The sequence below is a fragment of the Equus przewalskii genome, chromosome 15 (genome assembly GCF_037783145.1).
Source record: "Equus przewalskii isolate Varuska chromosome 15, EquPr2, whole genome shotgun sequence".
Lineage (NCBI taxonomy): Eukaryota > Metazoa > Chordata > Mammalia > Perissodactyla > Equidae > Equus > Equus przewalskii.
The window spans coordinates 48,700,011-48,718,132 of record NC_091845.1 but is presented as its reverse complement, the minus strand read 5'-3'; the positions used below and the strand labels follow the sequence as shown (position 1 = coordinate 48,718,132).

Sequence of the window (18,122 nt, the reverse complement as noted above, 5' to 3'; positions counted from 1 at the left end):
ACACTTGCAGGGGACACTTTTTCTCATTCCTTTAGCCAGCAGTACCTGAGCTGCATGCCAGGTGCTGTGCAAGGAGCTGGGGATACGGAGAGAACAGGACAAGGGGGTCCCTGCTGAAAGGCTTCCATCCTGATGGGCAGGACAGACATGACTGTGGGCTGCTAGGAGTGCACTGAATGTGACTATAGGGGAAGCTGGAGTGCTAGGGGACTGTATCGACGGGGTCCAGGCTCACGTGTGGAGGGATGTTCAGGCTGAGTCCAGGGGGAAGGGTGAGCCAACTTGGCCTGGGGGTGCATATGGGGATGAAACATGTCTGGGCCACAGGAAGAGCTACGGCCAGTTCAGGACTAGCCTGGCCACAGTCACTCACCAGGGAGGATTCAAGGCATCTGGGGCTGGGCCACCTCAGGCGGACTGAACCAGTCTCTAGGGGCAGGGCCTGGACACTGGTTTTTAAGCTCCTCAGGTGAGTCCATGGAACGTGCGGCCAGGGAGAGAACCGCCACACTGGGAGCTTGCTTGTTTTCCCCTACTAGATCTGTGCGATTTTGGAAAGGGTGTGTTGAAGTGGACTGCTGTAATCAGATCTTTTATCAAGTTCTCCTGGCATTTCCAGTAGTTTTGCTTTATGTTTTTACCTGCTGTGCTGTTAGGTGCATTTGAGAACCAAATCTTCACAGAGGATGCCTTTATCACCCCCTGTGAGGTTCCTCTTTGGCCCCCTCAGTTCTTATATCCCACTTTGCCTTGTAGTAACATTACTACCCCTCATTCATATGGCATTTGCCTGGTATCTCTTTGCCTGTCCCTCTGTTTTCACTCTTGATGACTTTGATGTGTGTTTCTTTGTAAATAATAGAGAGCTGAGCTTTTGAAAAACCCAACCTGACATTCTCTATCTTTTAACAGGAAAAGTCAGTCAATCCATGTATTTCTTCCATCTTATTTTATGATTTATTTTACTTTGTTGTTTATTTTTCTCCTTTCTTTTTGTGTGTGACTTTATTCTGTTTTCTTTTTGTTGAATTTGAAATTTCTCTTCCTCTCTCCTTTCCTTCAGTGGGTACCTTCCCTCCTTGGGCCTCATCACCACACGCACGTTTCTCTGTCTTTACTTGAAAGTGAGATTGCCCACTGAACTTGAGAGATGGAGGCCATTGGTGGCCTTGGTGAGAGTGATTTGGTGGGTGTAAGAGGCAGATGCCAGGTAATAACTCTAAGAACTACAAGATCGGGAACCTTGGGAGTGTGTTCACCAGTGTTCCCCAGGGCCAAGCCAGTGAATCAGGTGTTAACTGGGGGGTGGGTAAGAGCTGCAGAGGGGAGGCGATGATGGATGGTTTGTCCTACAAGCATGCTGTGGGAGTGTTGGGGGAGAGGTGGTGGTCCTGGAGAGGTCATCCGGCAGAGGGAAACTTGTTCAAGGTGGGGAGACCTGACCTTGTTTAAGTGCTGTTGGGAAGCAGCTAGGAGAGAGGGGAAACTGGACATGGCTGGCCTCTGAGAAGGTGAGCAGAGGCAGAATTGAAGGCAGGAGGGGAGGGGGAGATGGGCTAGATGCAGACAGACGTGGGGGGTTGGGACAGGACTTCAGAGATTTCCTGATTTGGGGGCTTCTGGAGACAAGGTGGGCCCAACAGCTGAATGTCAGGGAGGCAGTGGAGGTATCAGAGGAGAGCAGGAAAGGGGTGACAGTAGTCGGCAGGGAGAGCTGAGTAGGAAGCAGTGATGGGCAGAGTGGGGACACTGCTTAGGTTGGGGACAGATTTATGGGGGTAGCAAGCTGTTCATAAAGTGGGGGACTTTCTCCAGTGGGGCCCAGAGAGTCAGTTCATCAAGGGTTAGGTTTCACAAGGAGGGTAAAAGGATGGGGATGAAGGGAGTTATGAGAATCCTGGCAAGACAGAAGTTGACGTGGTGGCCCCCAAAGACTAGCCTGGCTGGGGAAGGAACTGAATGCAGATGGGAGCTGATGGATGGAGGAGGAGAAGGTAGGGATACAGGGGTTGGAGGGCCCAGGGAAGTCAGCAACTAGGCCAGAAGGAGAGGAGGCTGTGGGGAGAACATGGAGTGCCTGGATTCCTGCATTTGGATATGAAGACCTGGTCTTGTAATCCAGGGGCCTAGGGGTGATGGAGCCAGACAGCATAAGCCTGTAGACTTTTTTAAAACACAAAGTGCTTGGAAGTGGTATTAGGAAGCGAGGCCACCCCTCCACCCTGAGTATGGGAGAATGGGCAGCCTCTGAGGGCTGCAGAAAAGTGGGGGCCCAGGGAAGACTTGCTTGCTCCTTCCTTATTCCTAACCCCTCTTCCCACACATCTGTCCCAGACATCCGCCTGGACTGGGAGACCTATGTTCCAGAAGACAAGGAGGACCGGCTGGTGGAGCTGCTGGTGTTGTACGGGCCACCTTTCCCGCTGCGGGACCAAGCTGGGAATGACCTTGTGTGCCCTGAGACCCCTGAGAGCAGCAGCTCCATCTGGTCCTCAAGTCCCTCCAACATGTCTGACTTCAGCCATGGAGCTTCCCAGTCTGTGAGCAGAGGTGGAGGGGCGGGGCGGGCTGGCTACTGAGGTGTGGCCAGTGGACCTTGAGCCTGTGTGAGCCTCAGCAACTCCTTGACAACAGGCCGAGGGCAGCTCCAGTGACGGGGCCTCACAGAAGATCATCTCAGTCATCCTGCAGGAGCATGAGGGGGTGCCCTCTGACCACCCATACTGTGTCAGCCCCAAGCAGGTGGTGAGTCGGGGTGGGGCTAGGAGCTGCCTCCTGGTCCCCACTGGCTGGCCAGTGGGCATGGAGCAGTGCTGAGGCTGCCATGTCTGTGCCAGGTGGTCCCTGCTGGGGGCAGCAGCAGCATCTACATCTCCTTCACACCCATGGTCCTTGGCCCTGATATCCTGCACAAGGTGGAATGTGTTGGCTATGCCCTGGGCTTCATGAGCTTGGACAATGAGGTGAGCCCTCCTGGCCTGGGGTGGAGCTGCAGCCACTGCCTCTCTCCTGGGTAGCATGCTGCCTGCTCAGCTCAGGGACTGCCAGTGATCGGGCTTGGGCTTGGTAGGTGGAAAGAGAGCTTCCGGGGAGGAGACATCGCCTGCAGGATTTTGCTGTGGGACCCCTAAGACTGGACCTGCATTGCTACGTCAGGCCCGCACAGTGAGTTAGCCGGGTCGCCCGGCTTCCCTCCATCCACTGTGGGGAGCACCTAAGCTGGGCACTGGTAGGAACCAGACAGGGTTCTGGGAGCAAGAAGACGGGAATGGGAGGGAGGAGATGCCCACAGGTGAACACAGGGACAGGTGGCACAGAGCCAGATGAGCAGGGTAGGGGTGGCCAGGAGGTCCCAGAGACCCAGTGATGCCTATTGCTGGTAGGCTAAGTCTGGAGTTGGACTACGGCGGTGGTGTGGAATTCCGGCATCAGGCCAGTGACCTTATCCTTGAGCAGCCCTGTTCTGGGGTGAGTGTGCTGCACCCCTGGCCCTGCCAATTTACCTGGACCTCAGATGTCCCTATAGGCCTTTCTGAGGCACAGGTCTTACAGTCTGAGGCCCCGCCCTCCAAGCCCCCTCCCCTACTCCAGAGCCGTGGGCTCAAGAAGGGAGAGATGCATCCCCAAGCTCCTCCACCTCTGTGGCTGTCCAGGTGCTGAGTGAGCTGGTGACCACCCACCATCTGAAGCTGACCAACACCACGGAAATACCACACTATTTCCGGCTCCTGGTCTCCAAGCCCTTCTCTGTTTCTCAAGATGGGGCTGGCCATGGCCACAGAGCTCCTGGCCCTGGGCGGGAGCACCAGTGTGAAGAGGAGACTGCAGCAGTAGGCCAGCAGCTGGTGCTCCACCCGCAGGAGAACATGCTGGTCAGTGGAGAGTTCTGTAGTCCTCACCCTTGAGGGGTACACTCAGCTGGGCCAGAGGTCACCTTCTTCTCATACACGCACACGTGTACAGACAGCACACCCACACACCACCTTCACACGTTTGCACAGACACAAACTGCACGTTTGACCCCGCCATGCGATGTACTCACGGGTACTCAGGACACTCCCACTACACACACCATTTTCAGCAAACAACTGGCCCTCTGTGCAGGTGGCTTACACATGCAGGTACCAACAGAGGTATCAGTGGGAACACACAGGAGTCCCAGACACACTAGACTCCTCTTCATCCCCTCTGCCAATGGCCTGGTCGAGGCCGAAGCACTCCTGTGAGCACCTCCACTTTGCACACAGACCCTCCCTTCTCACGTGCCCTCACTCAGGGTTTTGTGCCTGGCTCAGGTGAGCTCAGATTTGGGTGCCATCTTTCCATAAATGTAAGGCACTCCAGGTCCTAGAGTGATTTTCCCTCTTCTGATGGGGTGTCAGTGATAATAGGATCCTGGATCTGCAGTCCAGGGGGTGGAGGTCCTGGAAATGCCAGGGCCTCAGTGGGAACCATGAACATCTGCCTCCTTTGGTTTACTGAGGCATCTGGAGTGAGGAGAGGTCACAGGCCATGTGGGCGGTTGGCTGTGTGCACACCATTTTCTGCACTGTGGGCTCCCTGGGTGTGCACGACGGCCAGCCAGGTTGGGTGCCCCACCCTCTCTAAATTCCCTCCTGCTTCAGAGGCCCTCCTGCCTCTTAGGAGGGCTTTCCTTTATGCTGAGCTCCTTAGAGCTCCAGTTGGGCCCTTGCCTCATTCTGCACACTCCTGGATCATCTCATCCACTTGCAGAGCTTCTGTGAGCAGCTGTGTTCTCTCTTTCAAGTGTATCCTTCAGTATAGGCATATTGAGTGCCTGCCACGTGCTAGACACTGTGCTAGGTGATGGAACTCCCCCAAGGACCTCATCGTGGATGTAGGGCAGACAGATCTGCAGAAGATAGAAGGGCACCCTTGTCCACTTAGCATTTTGCTCCCTTCTTCAAAGAGGTAAACCGAGGGGCAGCCCCAAAGCACGGCCAGAGAGCCCATTCCATTAGCATGCCGACGAGACTAGAGGTATTTAAAATCCTTTACTACATCTCCCCCTCCAGGTGCTGACAGTGCCCATGGAATCTGGCTCCTGACCAGAATTCTCTCGCAAACTCTAGACCCAAACTTGACCTGTCCAACCTGAATTCCCCTTCTCCCTGCCGACTGTCCTGCCCACATCTGTGCCTCCTCTATCAGTGGTGGCATTTTATCTCAGCAAATACCACCATCCTCCACCCCCTTGCTCAAGCCAGAGCTCTGGCATCCCTCATCCTAGACTCCTCTCTCTGAACAGCCAGCCACCAAGCCTCTGTCGCCCCCTCCTCAACCTCTCAGCACATCCCTTTTCTCTTCACCCCATACCCATATCTTGGTCCAGGACAATGGTTTCCAAGCCTGGCAACCCATCAGCAGCCTTTAGAAAGCTTGTTTGAAATACTAATTCCCAGGCCCACCTCCAGAGAGAAGACCTGGGCAGAGGCCCAGGAATCTGTACTTTTAACAGGTGCCTCTGTTGATTCTAATGAGCTTGTCCCAAGGAACTGTGTTTGGGAGCCACATATCCAAGCCCCATCCTGTAGGGCCTAAGTTACACCTTGGCCCCCTAATGATGTCCTCACACCCACTCATGCTCCCCAGCCCACCTCCCCTCAGCAACCAGTGACCTCTGAGGAAGGCAAAGCTGACTCAGACGTCCTCCTGCTCAAAGCCCATCAGAGGCTCCTCACTGTCCTCAGGATAAAGACACAGGCCTCCCCTGGGCCCACGGGCTGCCCACAGCCTTGGTCACGCCAGGGGGAAAAGGGCAGCTTGCTCATTCTCTCCTCTCCTGTCACCCCTCTGCTCCTAAGGGCGGGCACAGCCTCGTCCCTGTACTAATGGGTGTTGGGAACAGACGGTGTTTATGGAATGAACGCACCAGACAGGGGCGCTGGGCGGTGTGGGGGAGGCGTGCTGCTGGGCTGTTTGCTGGGCAGGGCTGGGTCAGTCTGGGCCCTGCAAGCCATGCTGGGTCCTGGCTGAGCTGGGAGCTGGCCAGGCCTGAGGGGCCGTGGAAGGGGAGGAAGATGGAGATCCGGGTGGGGAAGCTGCTGCCTGCCTTCGGCAGCCTGAGGTGACGGCTCGTCTCCCTGTGCTCAGGTGAACGTGTCCTTCTCGCTGTCCCTGGAGCTGCTCTCCTATCAGAAGCTCCCGGCTGACCAGATGCTGCCCGGAGTGGACATTCAGCAGAATCCGAGTGGGGAGAAGGAGATGGTGTTTACTCAGAATCTGCTCCTGGAGTACACCAACCACACCACTCAGGTGAGTCCCAGGCTTGCGCCACACCCTGGGGACAGTGGAATCAGGCTGGACTCCTGTTCTGGTGGGATCACAGGAGGACAAACCCCAACAGGGCCCTCAGAAATAAGAGGAGCCCTGGCCCTTGCCCTGAGGGCCCAGTCTGCCCTGGAAGAGGCGTTGTCCTGAGGACACACATGGAGAAATGTGTGTTATCCTTCCTCACTTGTCTCAGGAGCTCAGAACCAGGTGAGGTGTTGTAGGGTGGAAAATCAGGGAAGGCTTCCTGGAGGAGGCAGCATGTGAAGGCTGCACACTGTTTAATGAAGAGAGAAGGGAAACCACACTGAAAGTCAAACCAAGAGAATGGCTTAATGGCTGGGGACAGTGAGCGTCTGAGGCAGCTGAGGGACAAGCTCTAGTGGATTTCAGGCTTGTGTGGGGCTTCAAGCACCAGGGCGAGCAGCACAGACCTAGCTCTGTGGACTGTGACAGAAGGTCACGGGGCTGTTGTGTAGAGCTGAGCTGAAGAGGCCAAGGGAAAAGGCAAGATGGCCCAGAGCCCACGAGGCGCAGACGGCTGGACAAGAGGTAGGAAGGCTGGAGGGCGGCCCAACCAGGGAGCAGAGGCCACTGAGCTCGAGCGCGGCGTTGGTGATGGGGAGCAGATGGTGCCTTCCTGGCCCTTTCCCTGTGGAGAACCCCACCAGCAGCCTGGGGCGTTCAGTGCTGGCCCCGGCCCCCTTCCACCCGCCATGGAGCTGCCTGTGTGCTCCTCAGAAGCTTCAGTACTTGGGGTTGGCAGGCTCCTGTGTCCTTAGCTCAGAGCCCAGCCGGCCTGGGCAAGGTCGCCTGGTCCCCATCAAGCAAAAGGTTCTGCCCCTTAGGTGGTGCCCCTGCGGGCCATCGTGGCCGTGCCCGAGCTGCAGCTCTCCACCAGCTGGGTGGACTTTGGCACCTGCTTTGTGAACCAGAAGCAGGTCTGCGAGGTCTATCTGATGAACCTGAGTGGCTGCCGGAGCTACTGGACTGTGCTGACGGGTATGTCAGGCCCTCCTGGCTGTGCACTGCTCCCTGCACAACTGGGCCAAGAGCCCCAGGACGGCACCTGGGTGCCCTGTCCCTGCAGGCTGGCTCCCCAGGGCTGACACCACCTGGGAATCCCTGCAGAGGTGGCCAGTTCCCCAATCCCTAGTGATCCCAGGGTTGCCCTGCCCTGTGGGGCTGGGCAAGGCCAGGGGTGCACACCTGAGATGTGAGGCAGTGCGTGGAGCTGCCTGCACTCATGTGTGTGCTTCCTTCCCCTCGGTGCAGGCCAACAGGAGCCAGACAAGGGCCCTGTGGCCTTCGGGGTCTCCCCAGGCAGTGGACTGCTGGAGGCACGACCAGTCAATGCGCCCCCATCCTCTGTCACCCTCCAGGTTTTCTTCACTGCCAGGTACAGTCCCCCCAACCCCCCAGCACTGCCCACAGGCCTGGAGCCCAGGGCCCCCTCCTAACCTTAGCCCCCTTCTCCTGACAGGAGCAGTAAGCTGTACGAGTCCACGCTGGTGGTGGAAGGTGTGCTTGGTGAGAAGGCCTGCGCCCTGCGACTCCGGGGCCAAGGCTCTTATGACGAGAGATATTTGTCACCCCACCAGCTCTGATGCTCTGCCCTCAGTCCCTCAGCTTTGGAAATAAATGTGACTCAGAGCTAAGGAACTGGTTTGCTGGGCAGGGGCACACACTGGACGGCCTCTGACCAGCTCCTTGGATGGAGGGACCCCCTTCCAGGGCACTGGTCTCAGCCCAGGCCCTGCACCATATGTCCTCAGAGCTAACATAAAAAAGATAGGCCACCTGACTATGGAGACCACGGCAGTTAAGAATCAGTACTCAGAATGAGCAGAAGCAAGACCAGCATGGCAAGAACTGACCCGTGGGAAAAAGCACAGCCACCAAGATAAGATAAGACACATTTACTATGTCCACTCCACTCCTCATCCACAGGAATTTCCCCCAGGAATTACATGGTGGCTTGGGTCACCCACGCCGACTTTGTCCCAGTGAGAGGGGCCCTGACAGAGGGTGGCCGAGTACCTCACCCACACCTGTACTGTGTCATGAGTGTTCACGTTTTCCAAATTAGTTGCAGTGCCTTGATTTGCCTATATGGTGCCACTTCTGTAGTGGTGTTTGTTTCTTGCTGCCAGAGCAGGACTAAGTAGTGCCTTTAGCCCAGAGCCTCAGTTTCCAGGGTATTCGAAGACAGCAGCAGCTCCCATTCCAGTCCCAATGCACATGGACACCACCCCATATGCCCTGTGGAAGCAAAACTGTGTTGACTGGGTGAAGCCACAAAAGGCAGAGGCCCAACCACCAAGCTCTCCCCCGACCAGGCTAAGCTGGTAGACCAAGGCCTTCGTGGGCACAGAGGATGTCAGGTTTATGGGCACGCAGTTCCCTGACTGCCTACCTAGGCACACACACAGGGTGGCAGATGCTTGCTGCAGGCCAGGGTCCCCTTCATAGCTGGCCCTCAGGGAAAACAGGGCTCACAGCTCCATATCCTCAGCTCAGAGTGTGAATGCACATGTACACTTCCCCCTTGGATGCCCCAGCTTGGGTGTCCCCCGTGGGGAGCCAGCCTCACCTCTTCCCACGGCGCTTCAGCTCGTTGAGCAGCGTGATGACCTGTCGAGCCCCCGTGCAGCCCAGTGGGTGGCCCAAGGCCACTGCACCCCCCAGAGGGTTCACTTTCTCAGGGGGGAGTCCTAGCTTCTCCACACAGTAGACGGCCTGGAGGGAGGCAGAGCGTCAGCTATCGCTCCCTCCTTTGTCCCCTGCACCACTTGGCCCTGGCTCCAACTGGGGTGTCTGGGCAATGCTGAGAAACAAAGGCTCACCTGGCTTGCAAAGGCTTCATTGATCTCAAAGATGTCCACGTCATTTACCGTGAGCCCTGCAGGCAAGGGGGAAAGGCCTGAGCTAACCCAGTGGCGCCTTAGCAGGACTCTCTCCAAAGGGCCCTACCCCATCCATGGCCTATAGGCTGCCTGGTATGTCTGTCTCTGTTCTAGATAAGTGAGTGGGTCCCAGCTATGAGGCCAGGAAGGGCTTGGGGCAGGGGTGCTAGCCTGCCCCACCTTCACTCGGTAGCACCCACAGGACCACCCCCAGCAACTGCCCCCCAATACCCGCCAGCAACAGCATGAGACAGGAGTGTAATCCAGATCTAGGGTGTGAAGGAGCTGTCTTACCTGCTTTTTGCAAAGCTACAGGGATGGCAAAGGCAGGTCCAATGCCCATGATGTCAGGCGGGACCCCAACCACTGCATAGGACCTCAGGACCCCAAGGATGGGAAGGCCCAACTCTTCTGCCTTGGATCTCCGGGCCAGCAGGATGGCAGCTGCCCCATCACTCACCTGGCTAGAGTTTCCTAAAGGCAAATCATAGGGGTAAGGAGGGGTCAGGGCAGGGCTGAAGAGGTCCAGCCCCCTTTCATGTCCACCTTGCCTGGTGGCTTCAAGGCTCCCAGTGGAGAATACCCTCCCCCACAGCCCAGTCTCACCAGCTGTGGTAGAGCCACCATTCTTGAAGGCAGGCTTCAGTTTGGCCAGACCCTCCATGGTAGTGTTGGGGCGGATACCCTCATCCTGCGCCACGGTGATGCTCCTCTCGGTGCCCTCGTCGTCGTGGACCGTGGTGGTCACAGGCACAATCTCAGCTTGGAAACAGCCCTTGCTCTGGGCTCTGGCTGCCCTGCCAGCACCATGGACAGCCAGGCTCAGGCTCCCCTGAGGTTCCCTTTCTTCCTGGGGTCCCTCCCTGCTGCTTCCACCCAGTGGGGCAGACACGCAAGCTCAGGCTGCTAAATGTGGGGACATGCTCGCCTTGGGGGAGCTCTGAGGAACTGGTGTATGTTCCCTACTACGCCCACCTGGCCCTGGGAGTGGGAGGCCCAAGGCCTTATGGGCCTTCATTACTCTCAGGTCTTCAGATCCTAGCCAATCACAACCTCGAAGGGAAGGAGGAGGAGGTCTGGAGGTAGTGGCTCCCCCTTCAGCCCTTCACCCAAGAAGGACAAAGCCTGCTCTGTCCTCCTGCCAAACTGACGATGGAGCTCTAGGAACACTTGTGCTGGGTTCTGCCAACTTTTCTATTTGACCCCAAGGCTCAATTTCATCTGTTCCTCAGTTTCTCCCTATTTAAAATGACATACACCAAACTGATGTTTGATGATGTTTGATAAATCTTAGTATTTAAACAGCGTAAAAGCACAAGGCATTCTAGAGTGATCTTTGCAATCATATGTAAGATGTAGTGCCCAGGGGCATTCCCATGGGGAGGAATCCACAGCTTTCACTAAATTCTCAGATGGTTACCTGACCCCAGGTGGCTAAGAATCACTGCCTCAAGAGAAGCCCACCTGGCTAGAAACCACTCCCTTCCTTTGCTGTCCTCTCTCTGGGCAGCTGGGCTTGCCAACTTCAGCTTGTCCCTGCCCAGAGGCCTGAGCCCTTGGGGTTCCTCTGATGTCCTCTCCAGCCTCAGGACGCTACCCCAGACACAGAAGTGGCCCAGAACCTGGCCCTACACTCCTTGCTATCCAGAGAAGCCTGTAGCTACTGTGTCTGATCACCCAACCACAGCCAGTTAGGGAAGAGTTCTGGCTCTCATTACACCCCAATGAATAAATGGGGAAATAGGCCCAGCAAGGGAGAAGACACTCGGGGTCAACAGACAGTAATAGGACACGGAAGTGCTAACAATGCACAGTGGCTCTGGTCCCTGCCCACCTCTCCCCCGTGGGAGACACGAGGCTTGTGAACCACTCACTGCCCAGCTGCAGCCTGAGGACAGCCTCAAAACCTCACTCTCCAGCCCTTTAAACATCCCTCCTCAAACAGCACTCACTTTTGCTGGGAAGCCAGTGCAAAGGTATCTTGCTTCTCCCGTGAAATGCCAAACCTCTCAGCCACGTTCTCTGAGGTTATCCTAGAACACAAACAGCACATAGCATGGGCAACCGGGCCGGGCTCTAGAGCTGTGCTTGGAACTCTGGGGCCCTGGGGCTGTAGGGAGGGGAGAACAGGAGGAGCAGTCTGTGCCACAGAGACAGTGATGACTCAGTGCAGGGGCACAGACAGGGAGTCAGCAACGGTGGCCAGATCCTAAGCTTGTACACCAGAGACCAGCACAGAAGAGACAAGCGGCAGATGAGGGTATGGGTGGGGGCACTGGCTACTCTTGGCCAGCTTCTCCTACGCCTCAAGGAAACCTGCTTTAATGTGGGGAGATGAGGACGCCCAAGTGCCCTCTGGGAAGGCCACACAGGGTTTCTGCTCCCCGTGGCTGGAGCCTCCCCTCACCCTCGGAACCCAGAGCCACAGCTGGGTCTTCCAGCCTGGGCTCCTGGCTTTACAAGCTTCTCTCAGAGATATGGTCACTGGATGTGGGGGCAGCCAGGGCATGGCCCCTCTCTGAGCCTCAAATCTCACACATCCAGTGGAGCCAGGATGTTTGGGAATCAAAAGTCTCCCCCTTCCTCAACCTTCTAGGCCTCTACGGCTTTGGGGTACAGCTGCCATTGTCCCGCATGTGATCAAGCCCCTCAGGGTGGGAGTGACAGGCTGGGTCAGAGAGGACCTGGGGGCCTCAGGGAAGGGAAGTCAGGGGCAGCATCAAGTCCCATCCCCAGAGTCCCTGCAGAATAGACCAGACCCAAAGGCAGGAGGCCAGGGCTTAGCATCGCCAGCACAAGATGGTCAAAGTTCCTGCATACCTGGCTCCAGCCCAGGCAGGGAGCTACGGGCGCACAGGCACACGGAGCTATGGGCGGGCACTCACCCCATTGGAATCAGGCAATCTTGGGCCTTCTTCTTCTCCACCAAGCGTGAAGTGATATTTCCAGGGTTCCCTCTGTCAGCCAGGGACATGGACTCCACCCTGAGGAGGGAGGGGGAGGAGGTAATCACTAGCAGGACTCCCCCTGAGATAGCTGTGCATTTGGCACATGCTGGGAAATAGCCAGGGAGCCCCAGGGAGTCCAGTGGGCTGACTGGGAGCCCAGGGCAGGGCACTGGCCAGCAAGGCAGAGCTGGGGGTACAGGGCTGAGCCCCACTCCACCTCCACCCTACCCCAGCACAGAGCACCACAGTCCACACTCCCGGGCAGGGCCATGCTTCCCTAACACAACTGCGCCTGCAGCCCATCAGCTGATTGGCAGTTCCCAAGGAAAGCTGCCTAGTGTCAGCCACCGTTGGGGAAACAGCCGCCAAGCTCAGGCCCTGCCCTCAGGGACGACAAATCCAGGGGAGAGAAGAGACAAATATTAAAAAAGCTGCAGATCCAAGAGCAATCTGACCTGCATAGACGAGGAGCTGAGAGGAAGACGAGATAATCAGTTCAGTGTGGTCAAAAAGGGCTTCAAGGAGGCAGGGGAACATAAGGCCTCAAAGGATGCTAACACAGAACTCTAACTGAATGCTTTTCACATGCCCGGCACTATTTTAAAATCTTTTCAGGTATTAGAGTGCTTCGAACAGTGTCAGTCACATGATACATGCCCTAGAGTGTTAGCTGTTGTTATTATTCCATTAATCTTATCAACTTCAACAAGGCTGATGTGGTGATCCCCATTTTATAGGTGAGGACACTGAGGCCCAGAATGGCTGAGTAACTTGTCCACGGTTACTCAGCCAGGATCCAAATTTAGGTAGTCTGGCCCCAGAGCCCACTCCCAACTAGAATGCCCTGGGCTACTCTTCATGATCAAAGCCTATGGGGGACAGTCCTGGCCCAGGTCCTTAATACCCTAGTAACATGGTCTTCAACCTGCTTGGGGACACGGATGCCCTCTAAGAAACTCATGAAGTCTCCAGCCTTCTCAAGTTACCCACACCCCACCCTTCCCCAGTATGACAGAGGAACATGAGAGATTTCAGAGGACAAACTGGGCAGTGGCCCTTGCCCTGCCAAAATGCCTGAAGTGTGGTCTCTGGCTTTATTTACAACTGCAAACACCGGGCACAGCCTTGTGATGACCCGGCAATGCTCCAATCAAGAAACTCTATAAAGAACTGGGAGGCAGAGGGGGCACCCTGAGGCTGCTCGCCACCCTGGACCTGCCAAGCCCTCCCAGCCCAGATGCCCACCCAAGCCTGGGCCCCAGTGCCCTTGCCCTCCCTGGAGGTGCTGCCCAGTACAACCTTAATGGCCCATCCCTGAGATGGAGTCTCAGCTGACAGTGACCAAATCACCACAGACCTGACCATGTCCTTCAGAAGTTTCCACCTTGGTACTAGGGTGGAGGACAAGGGGACAGACAGCCTAACAGAATGAACAACTAGCCACATAGTAAGCAGCTGTCCCCTGCTTCAGGGAACCAAAACTGCAACTTCTCTCTCAGCAGCATCATGAATCAACAAGGGCTACAGAAGGAAACCCAAGTACTCTGTTTTCTCAAAAGCCTCACCCACATTTTCCAGCCTAACAGATTTCCAAGAAAGAAAGCTTTTAAAAGCCCACTTCCTTCCCCGGCTAGTGCTGAGAGGTATGAGCAATTCCTGGGCAGCCAGAGCTGGGGGCTACTTCTAAGCTGAATTTGTAGGAACCCACTCCCAGCCAGCTGCCTAACGGGGTTGAGGAGAATCCCGAAATGCTAGCCTCTGAGAATTCAGGAGATGAAAATTATCTTTTTTGTTACAAGGTGGTTAATAAGCTCTGGCATAAAGAAATTCTTACCCACAAGCCATGCCAATGTCATAAGACCCATTTCTGATGCCACCTGCAATAAAAGCATTTCATGAACATCCTTCACCAGAGTCCACATGTTCGGGAACAAGGGAACCTCTTCCCCACCTAGTCTCTAAGTGGCACTCAGCCCCAGCCTCAGAGATGGAAGCCCCAGGAGTGTCTAGAAAAGACTAGGGGCAGTGACAAGGGGCTCTCCTTCACTCTTTCTGTGTTTAGAGTCCTCTCAGAAATCCTTATTGCTTGCCCAGAAGACAGTGACGTTGCTGATCCAAACCCAGAGAGCCAGGACCAAGGCCAGGCCATGGCAGCAGGTACCCACCCAGGCACAACTTACCAGCTATGCTGGCTACTGCCTGGAGCCCCGACGAACACTGTCTATTGACAGTGGACAAAGGCACAGTCTCTGGGATGTCACTGAAACAGAAGGTGAGACCACAGAGTCAGCCCCCCCCTCATGGAAAGCAGGCCTGTGCTCCTGGCCAATATGACTGTCCCATTAGGGAGTGCAAAGACCAGGGGAACAAACGCAGCAGCCCTGTCCCCACTCCAGGCCAGACCCCATCTCTGCAGGCACTGGCTCCCCAGGGCTCCACAAGCATGTGCCCTTTTATCCTGTGATTCTCCTCACCCAAGGCCAAACACAGCCCAAAGGCAAGGGAATGCTGGCTGGGCCACATGGATCCTTCTTTCTCCCCCTTTCAAGATTCGAAAATGAAAACTATACATCTCTGTTTTCCCCAAAGAACAGAGAAGAGGGCCTGTTGCTGGGACAGAGAACCAGACCAAAAGAAATGTCTAAAGTATGAGGGCGGAAACCATCCCCACTTCTCGGTCTTACTAGCAACCATTTGGCTAACCCTTTATGTTCCCATCCTCTCTGGAAAGCCTGTTCTCAGCTGGACAAAAAACCCTGATGGGTACCCAGGTGTTCTACTCCCTTGTTCTGGTGGGTTCCCCCAAGCTCGCACACTGGCCCAGCCCTAGAAGCGGATGGGGCTGCCCTTCCCATGTCACTTGCCCTGGCCAAGGGTATAAAGCCCTAGGGGAAATACAAAGCCCAGGCCCTCCCCAGACCATGGACTCAGAACCTAAGGGGGTGAAAGCATTCTGGTGATTCTGGTGTGCAGCCAGGCTTGGGAACCTGAGCTAGCGCTCAGGCCAGGCTTTGCCAAGACCCTCTAAGGCGGATAGCCTCCTAGGCCTAGTTAACCTTTCCCAGGTCCCCTAACTCCTTACTACTTAGTTACTACCCCTTCACCCAATCCACCAAATGTTCACTAAACACCTACTCAGTATGATGCACCACCTGAGGAATGCTGACATGTGTAGAGTACACTGCCCTAGAGGATGCCCGACCAGCACACAGAAAATCAATCAACTAGCAGAGACCGAAATAACAAAGCAAGATGGCAAAGCACATCACAAGGAAGCACATGACTAGCTATTGGAGAGGAAGGGGCCCCTCATTTTAAGCCTGGGAGCTCGGGAAAGTCAGGCCAAGATGGTAGAACTGTGTTTGGGCAGGGTTTAGTTAGGGCAGAGAGAGGAGGTGGGGACAGAATGACCAGTGTAGGGAAGACAGGGGGCAGACAGCCTGGCTGAAAGAGGGACAGTCGAGGTGAGTGAGCAGCTGGGAGATAAGGCTGGAAGGAACATCTGGGAGTCCTTAAACTCCAGGCTAAGCAGTCTGAACCTCTCCCAGTCCCCGGAGGTTTTGTCAGCTTTCCTGTTCCTTCACTGGCCAACACTCCTATTATTTCTTCTACATGCAGCTAGGAGTACAAAGGTAAGCGGTTCTTAAATCTACATGTGAAAATAATTTAAGCACTCCTTCCCTGTCTTAGGACAGCAAGTGGTGAAGGGCAAGTTTATCAAGGCCCCTCCTGGGCTACCCTTCACCCTACCCAAGTCTCTGCTGATGGGGTGTCCCCTGGAGGTCCCAGCTTGCTCAACTAGCAAAAAAGCTCAAAGTCACTCTTCAGTGTACCTACCTGGTTATTAACCTGACAAACAGGACAGAGTCCACACTTACACACGGCAAAGCAACAAGCTGACTTTGGCTAAAAATCAGGCCACAGAGAGCGTTTGCTCGTCTCAAAGGCCCTGTTGTCCTGGCTCAGCATCACCAACACAACCTCCCTTCAAAGTAGGAGTCCACAAGAAAAGATGCCAAGGACTGGCTGCCTCCAGGTCTAGTGTCCAACCTGATTCTTTCTGACCCACAGGCTGAGTTCCCTGGGCCTGAGCCCACTCAAGAGTCGAGATGGCTAACCTGGAGCTGGAACTAGAGAAGTTTACCTCAGAAACTGGGCGATTCGGGCCATGATTGCCCCAGCCCCCGGCTGAAGCACATTTCCTGTGGACAACAAACAAATTCAGTGCCAGGCGTTCTGAGCACTAAGGTACATCTATGAATACCAGAGAGTGGACATTCCAGATCTTTCCTCAGAAACATGACTCCTCAGCAGGCTAACCTATAATTTCAAGGTCTGGAGTAGGGGTAGCCAGCTATACAGCAGCTTGTCACATACTAGCCCCAGTCCCCGGGGGGTCCCCAGTTCCCTCGCCCATGTACCCTGCTTTCCAAATCAGCACGTGCAGGGCAGGGTGCCTGCCTTTAAAGGTAACACGGAAAGCAAAGAAGAATGCAATGCAAAGCTTCAAGTCTAGCGAACCAGTCCTGTGAGTTAGGGAAACGAGTTTCTGAAAACGCACAACTGCCGCAGCGTTCCACCAAGCCCTGGAGGCACTCCAGAAATGGAACAATGATTCCCGACGTAGGGGTGGCACCTGTTTGATGAGACTCTCACCATATTATGTTATGTTTTGAGGCTAGAGGAGGAGGAGTGAGGAAAAGGGTTGGACTGAAGGTCAAGAGTCCCTGGAGTCAGGTCCAAGCTCTGCTGCAAATTCCCCAGACCTCAGTTTCTCCATCTGTTAAGTGAGGGGCTGGACTAGATGGTTTCTGATGCTCCCTCTAGTCTGTCGTGTCACAGACAGGATGGGTCTCCTGTCTCCTAGGGTGTCCTCAAACCCCTGAGCCAAGTCTCTGCGCTATAATGTCTATCACTTGAGATCCCTGCTTTCTATCATACTGAATAAGCAGAACGTGCTTGGAGGGGGCGCAGAAAGTGCCCAGGGACGGGGGTGGGAGGTGAGGAGTGGGGTGCAGTCTAGCCCTAAAGAGACGATTAAATTCTACTGCGTGGAGACCGTCGACATTCTCCCCAGTGAAAACACTTAGAAAGTGCCCAGAGGGTGGGAAGATGTTTGAGGAGGGCCTTGGCGGGATGGGAAGGCGAGGAGAACGGAGCGCACGGCCTGGGTAGTGTGCTCACCCACGCAGATATCCCCCAGCTGCGCCGGGCTCAGCTTGACGTCCTGGAGAACCGCGGTCATGACGGCCGAGAGAAGTTCGTCAGGGGTGGTGTCCTGCAGCGGGAAGCGCGGCCGCGGTGATCCCCCGGCCGGAGGTGCACGGGGTTCCGGGACCCCCGCACCCCCATCCCCACTCCAGAGAGGATTGGTCACAGCTCGGGCGCGGAGGCACCTCCGGAGCCGAGGGGAACCGAACAGAGGAGCCAGACCCCAGCCCGCCCGGGCCGCAGCCTCACACCCGGCGCCCGGCCCTAGGGGCCTCACCTTGAAGCCGCCGCGGCCCGCTCGGCCAATGGCCGTACGCCGCCCGTGTACCACCACCACGTCCTCGTCCGCCGGCCACCGAGTGCTGCTCCAACATGGCGCGGCCCGCGGCGCCGGCTCCGGGCCGGAATGGGGCCTGCCCTTCAGGTGGCCCAGCACCACCTGCAACCTCTGCATCGCGCAGCTCGGCCCGGCAGACGCCCAACCGGCCGGGAAAACAGCTCGGGAGCCAACTGACCCCCCCACCCGGCGCAGGCCACCTTTGCCCTGGAAGCCTAAGCTCCGCCCACAGCCCTGCGGGATTGACGAGCTCCTCCCTCCAAAGTCCCGCCCACCTCCCGCCTCAGCCAACTGGAAGGCGAGTCTGCCCGACGTCCCGCCCCCCCGCCGCAAACCAAACCACCTAAAGCCGGGCTCACGGTCTCCGCCAAGAGGAGCTTTCCAATCAAAGCCCCGCCTACCGTAGCCTACGATTGCCAACCAGGAGGT

At 56.1% G+C, this 18,122-nt stretch overlaps 2 protein-coding genes across 5 annotated transcripts in view; one reads left to right on the top strand and one right to left on the bottom strand.

Moving 5' to 3' along the window:
* Positions 1–7,949, top strand: part of DLEC1 (DLEC1 cilia and flagella associated protein) — a 67,078-nt gene extending 59,129 nt beyond the window's left edge. The window contains exons 28-37 of one of the 4 annotated variants that reach the window (XR_011527510.1): positions 2,335–2,540; positions 2,635–2,745; positions 2,838–2,963; positions 3,071–3,165; positions 3,384–3,468; positions 3,760–3,872; positions 6,115–6,276; positions 7,140–7,293; positions 7,567–7,690; positions 7,775–7,949. Coding sequence is in view for 1 of the 4 variants with exons in the window: in XM_070577260.1 (XP_070433361.1) it covers positions 2,335–2,540; positions 2,635–2,745; positions 2,838–2,963; positions 3,071–3,165; positions 3,384–3,468; positions 3,654–3,872; positions 6,115–6,276; positions 7,140–7,293; positions 7,567–7,690; positions 7,775–7,898 (1,406 nt within the window). In the remaining 3 variants the exon portion in view is untranslated. Of the gene's footprint in view, positions 1–2,334; positions 2,541–2,634; positions 2,746–2,837; positions 2,964–3,070; positions 3,166–3,383; positions 3,469–3,653; positions 3,873–6,114; positions 6,277–7,139; positions 7,294–7,566; positions 7,691–7,774 lie in introns of all 4 variants that reach the window. The other 3 variants (XM_070577260.1, XR_011527511.1, XR_011527512.1) reach the window with 3 other exon arrangements.
* Positions 7,950–8,195: 246 nt separating this feature from the next.
* On the bottom strand, positions 8,196–18,075 carry ACAA1 (acetyl-CoA acyltransferase 1). The gene is made up of 12 exons (XM_070577263.1): positions 17,634–18,075; positions 17,330–17,423; positions 16,290–16,347; positions 14,326–14,405; positions 13,980–14,022; positions 12,083–12,181; positions 11,150–11,230; positions 9,804–9,994; positions 9,492–9,671; positions 9,138–9,193; positions 8,885–9,030; positions 8,196–8,553 (listed from the first exon to the last, which is right to left on the bottom strand). Exons 1-12 carry the CDS (start codon positions 17,808–17,810, stop codon positions 8,478–8,480), a joined length of 1,281 nt encoding a protein of 426 aa, XP_070433364.1. The 5' UTR covers positions 17,811–18,075; the 3' UTR covers positions 8,196–8,477.
* Positions 18,076–18,122: the final 47 nt, after the last annotated feature.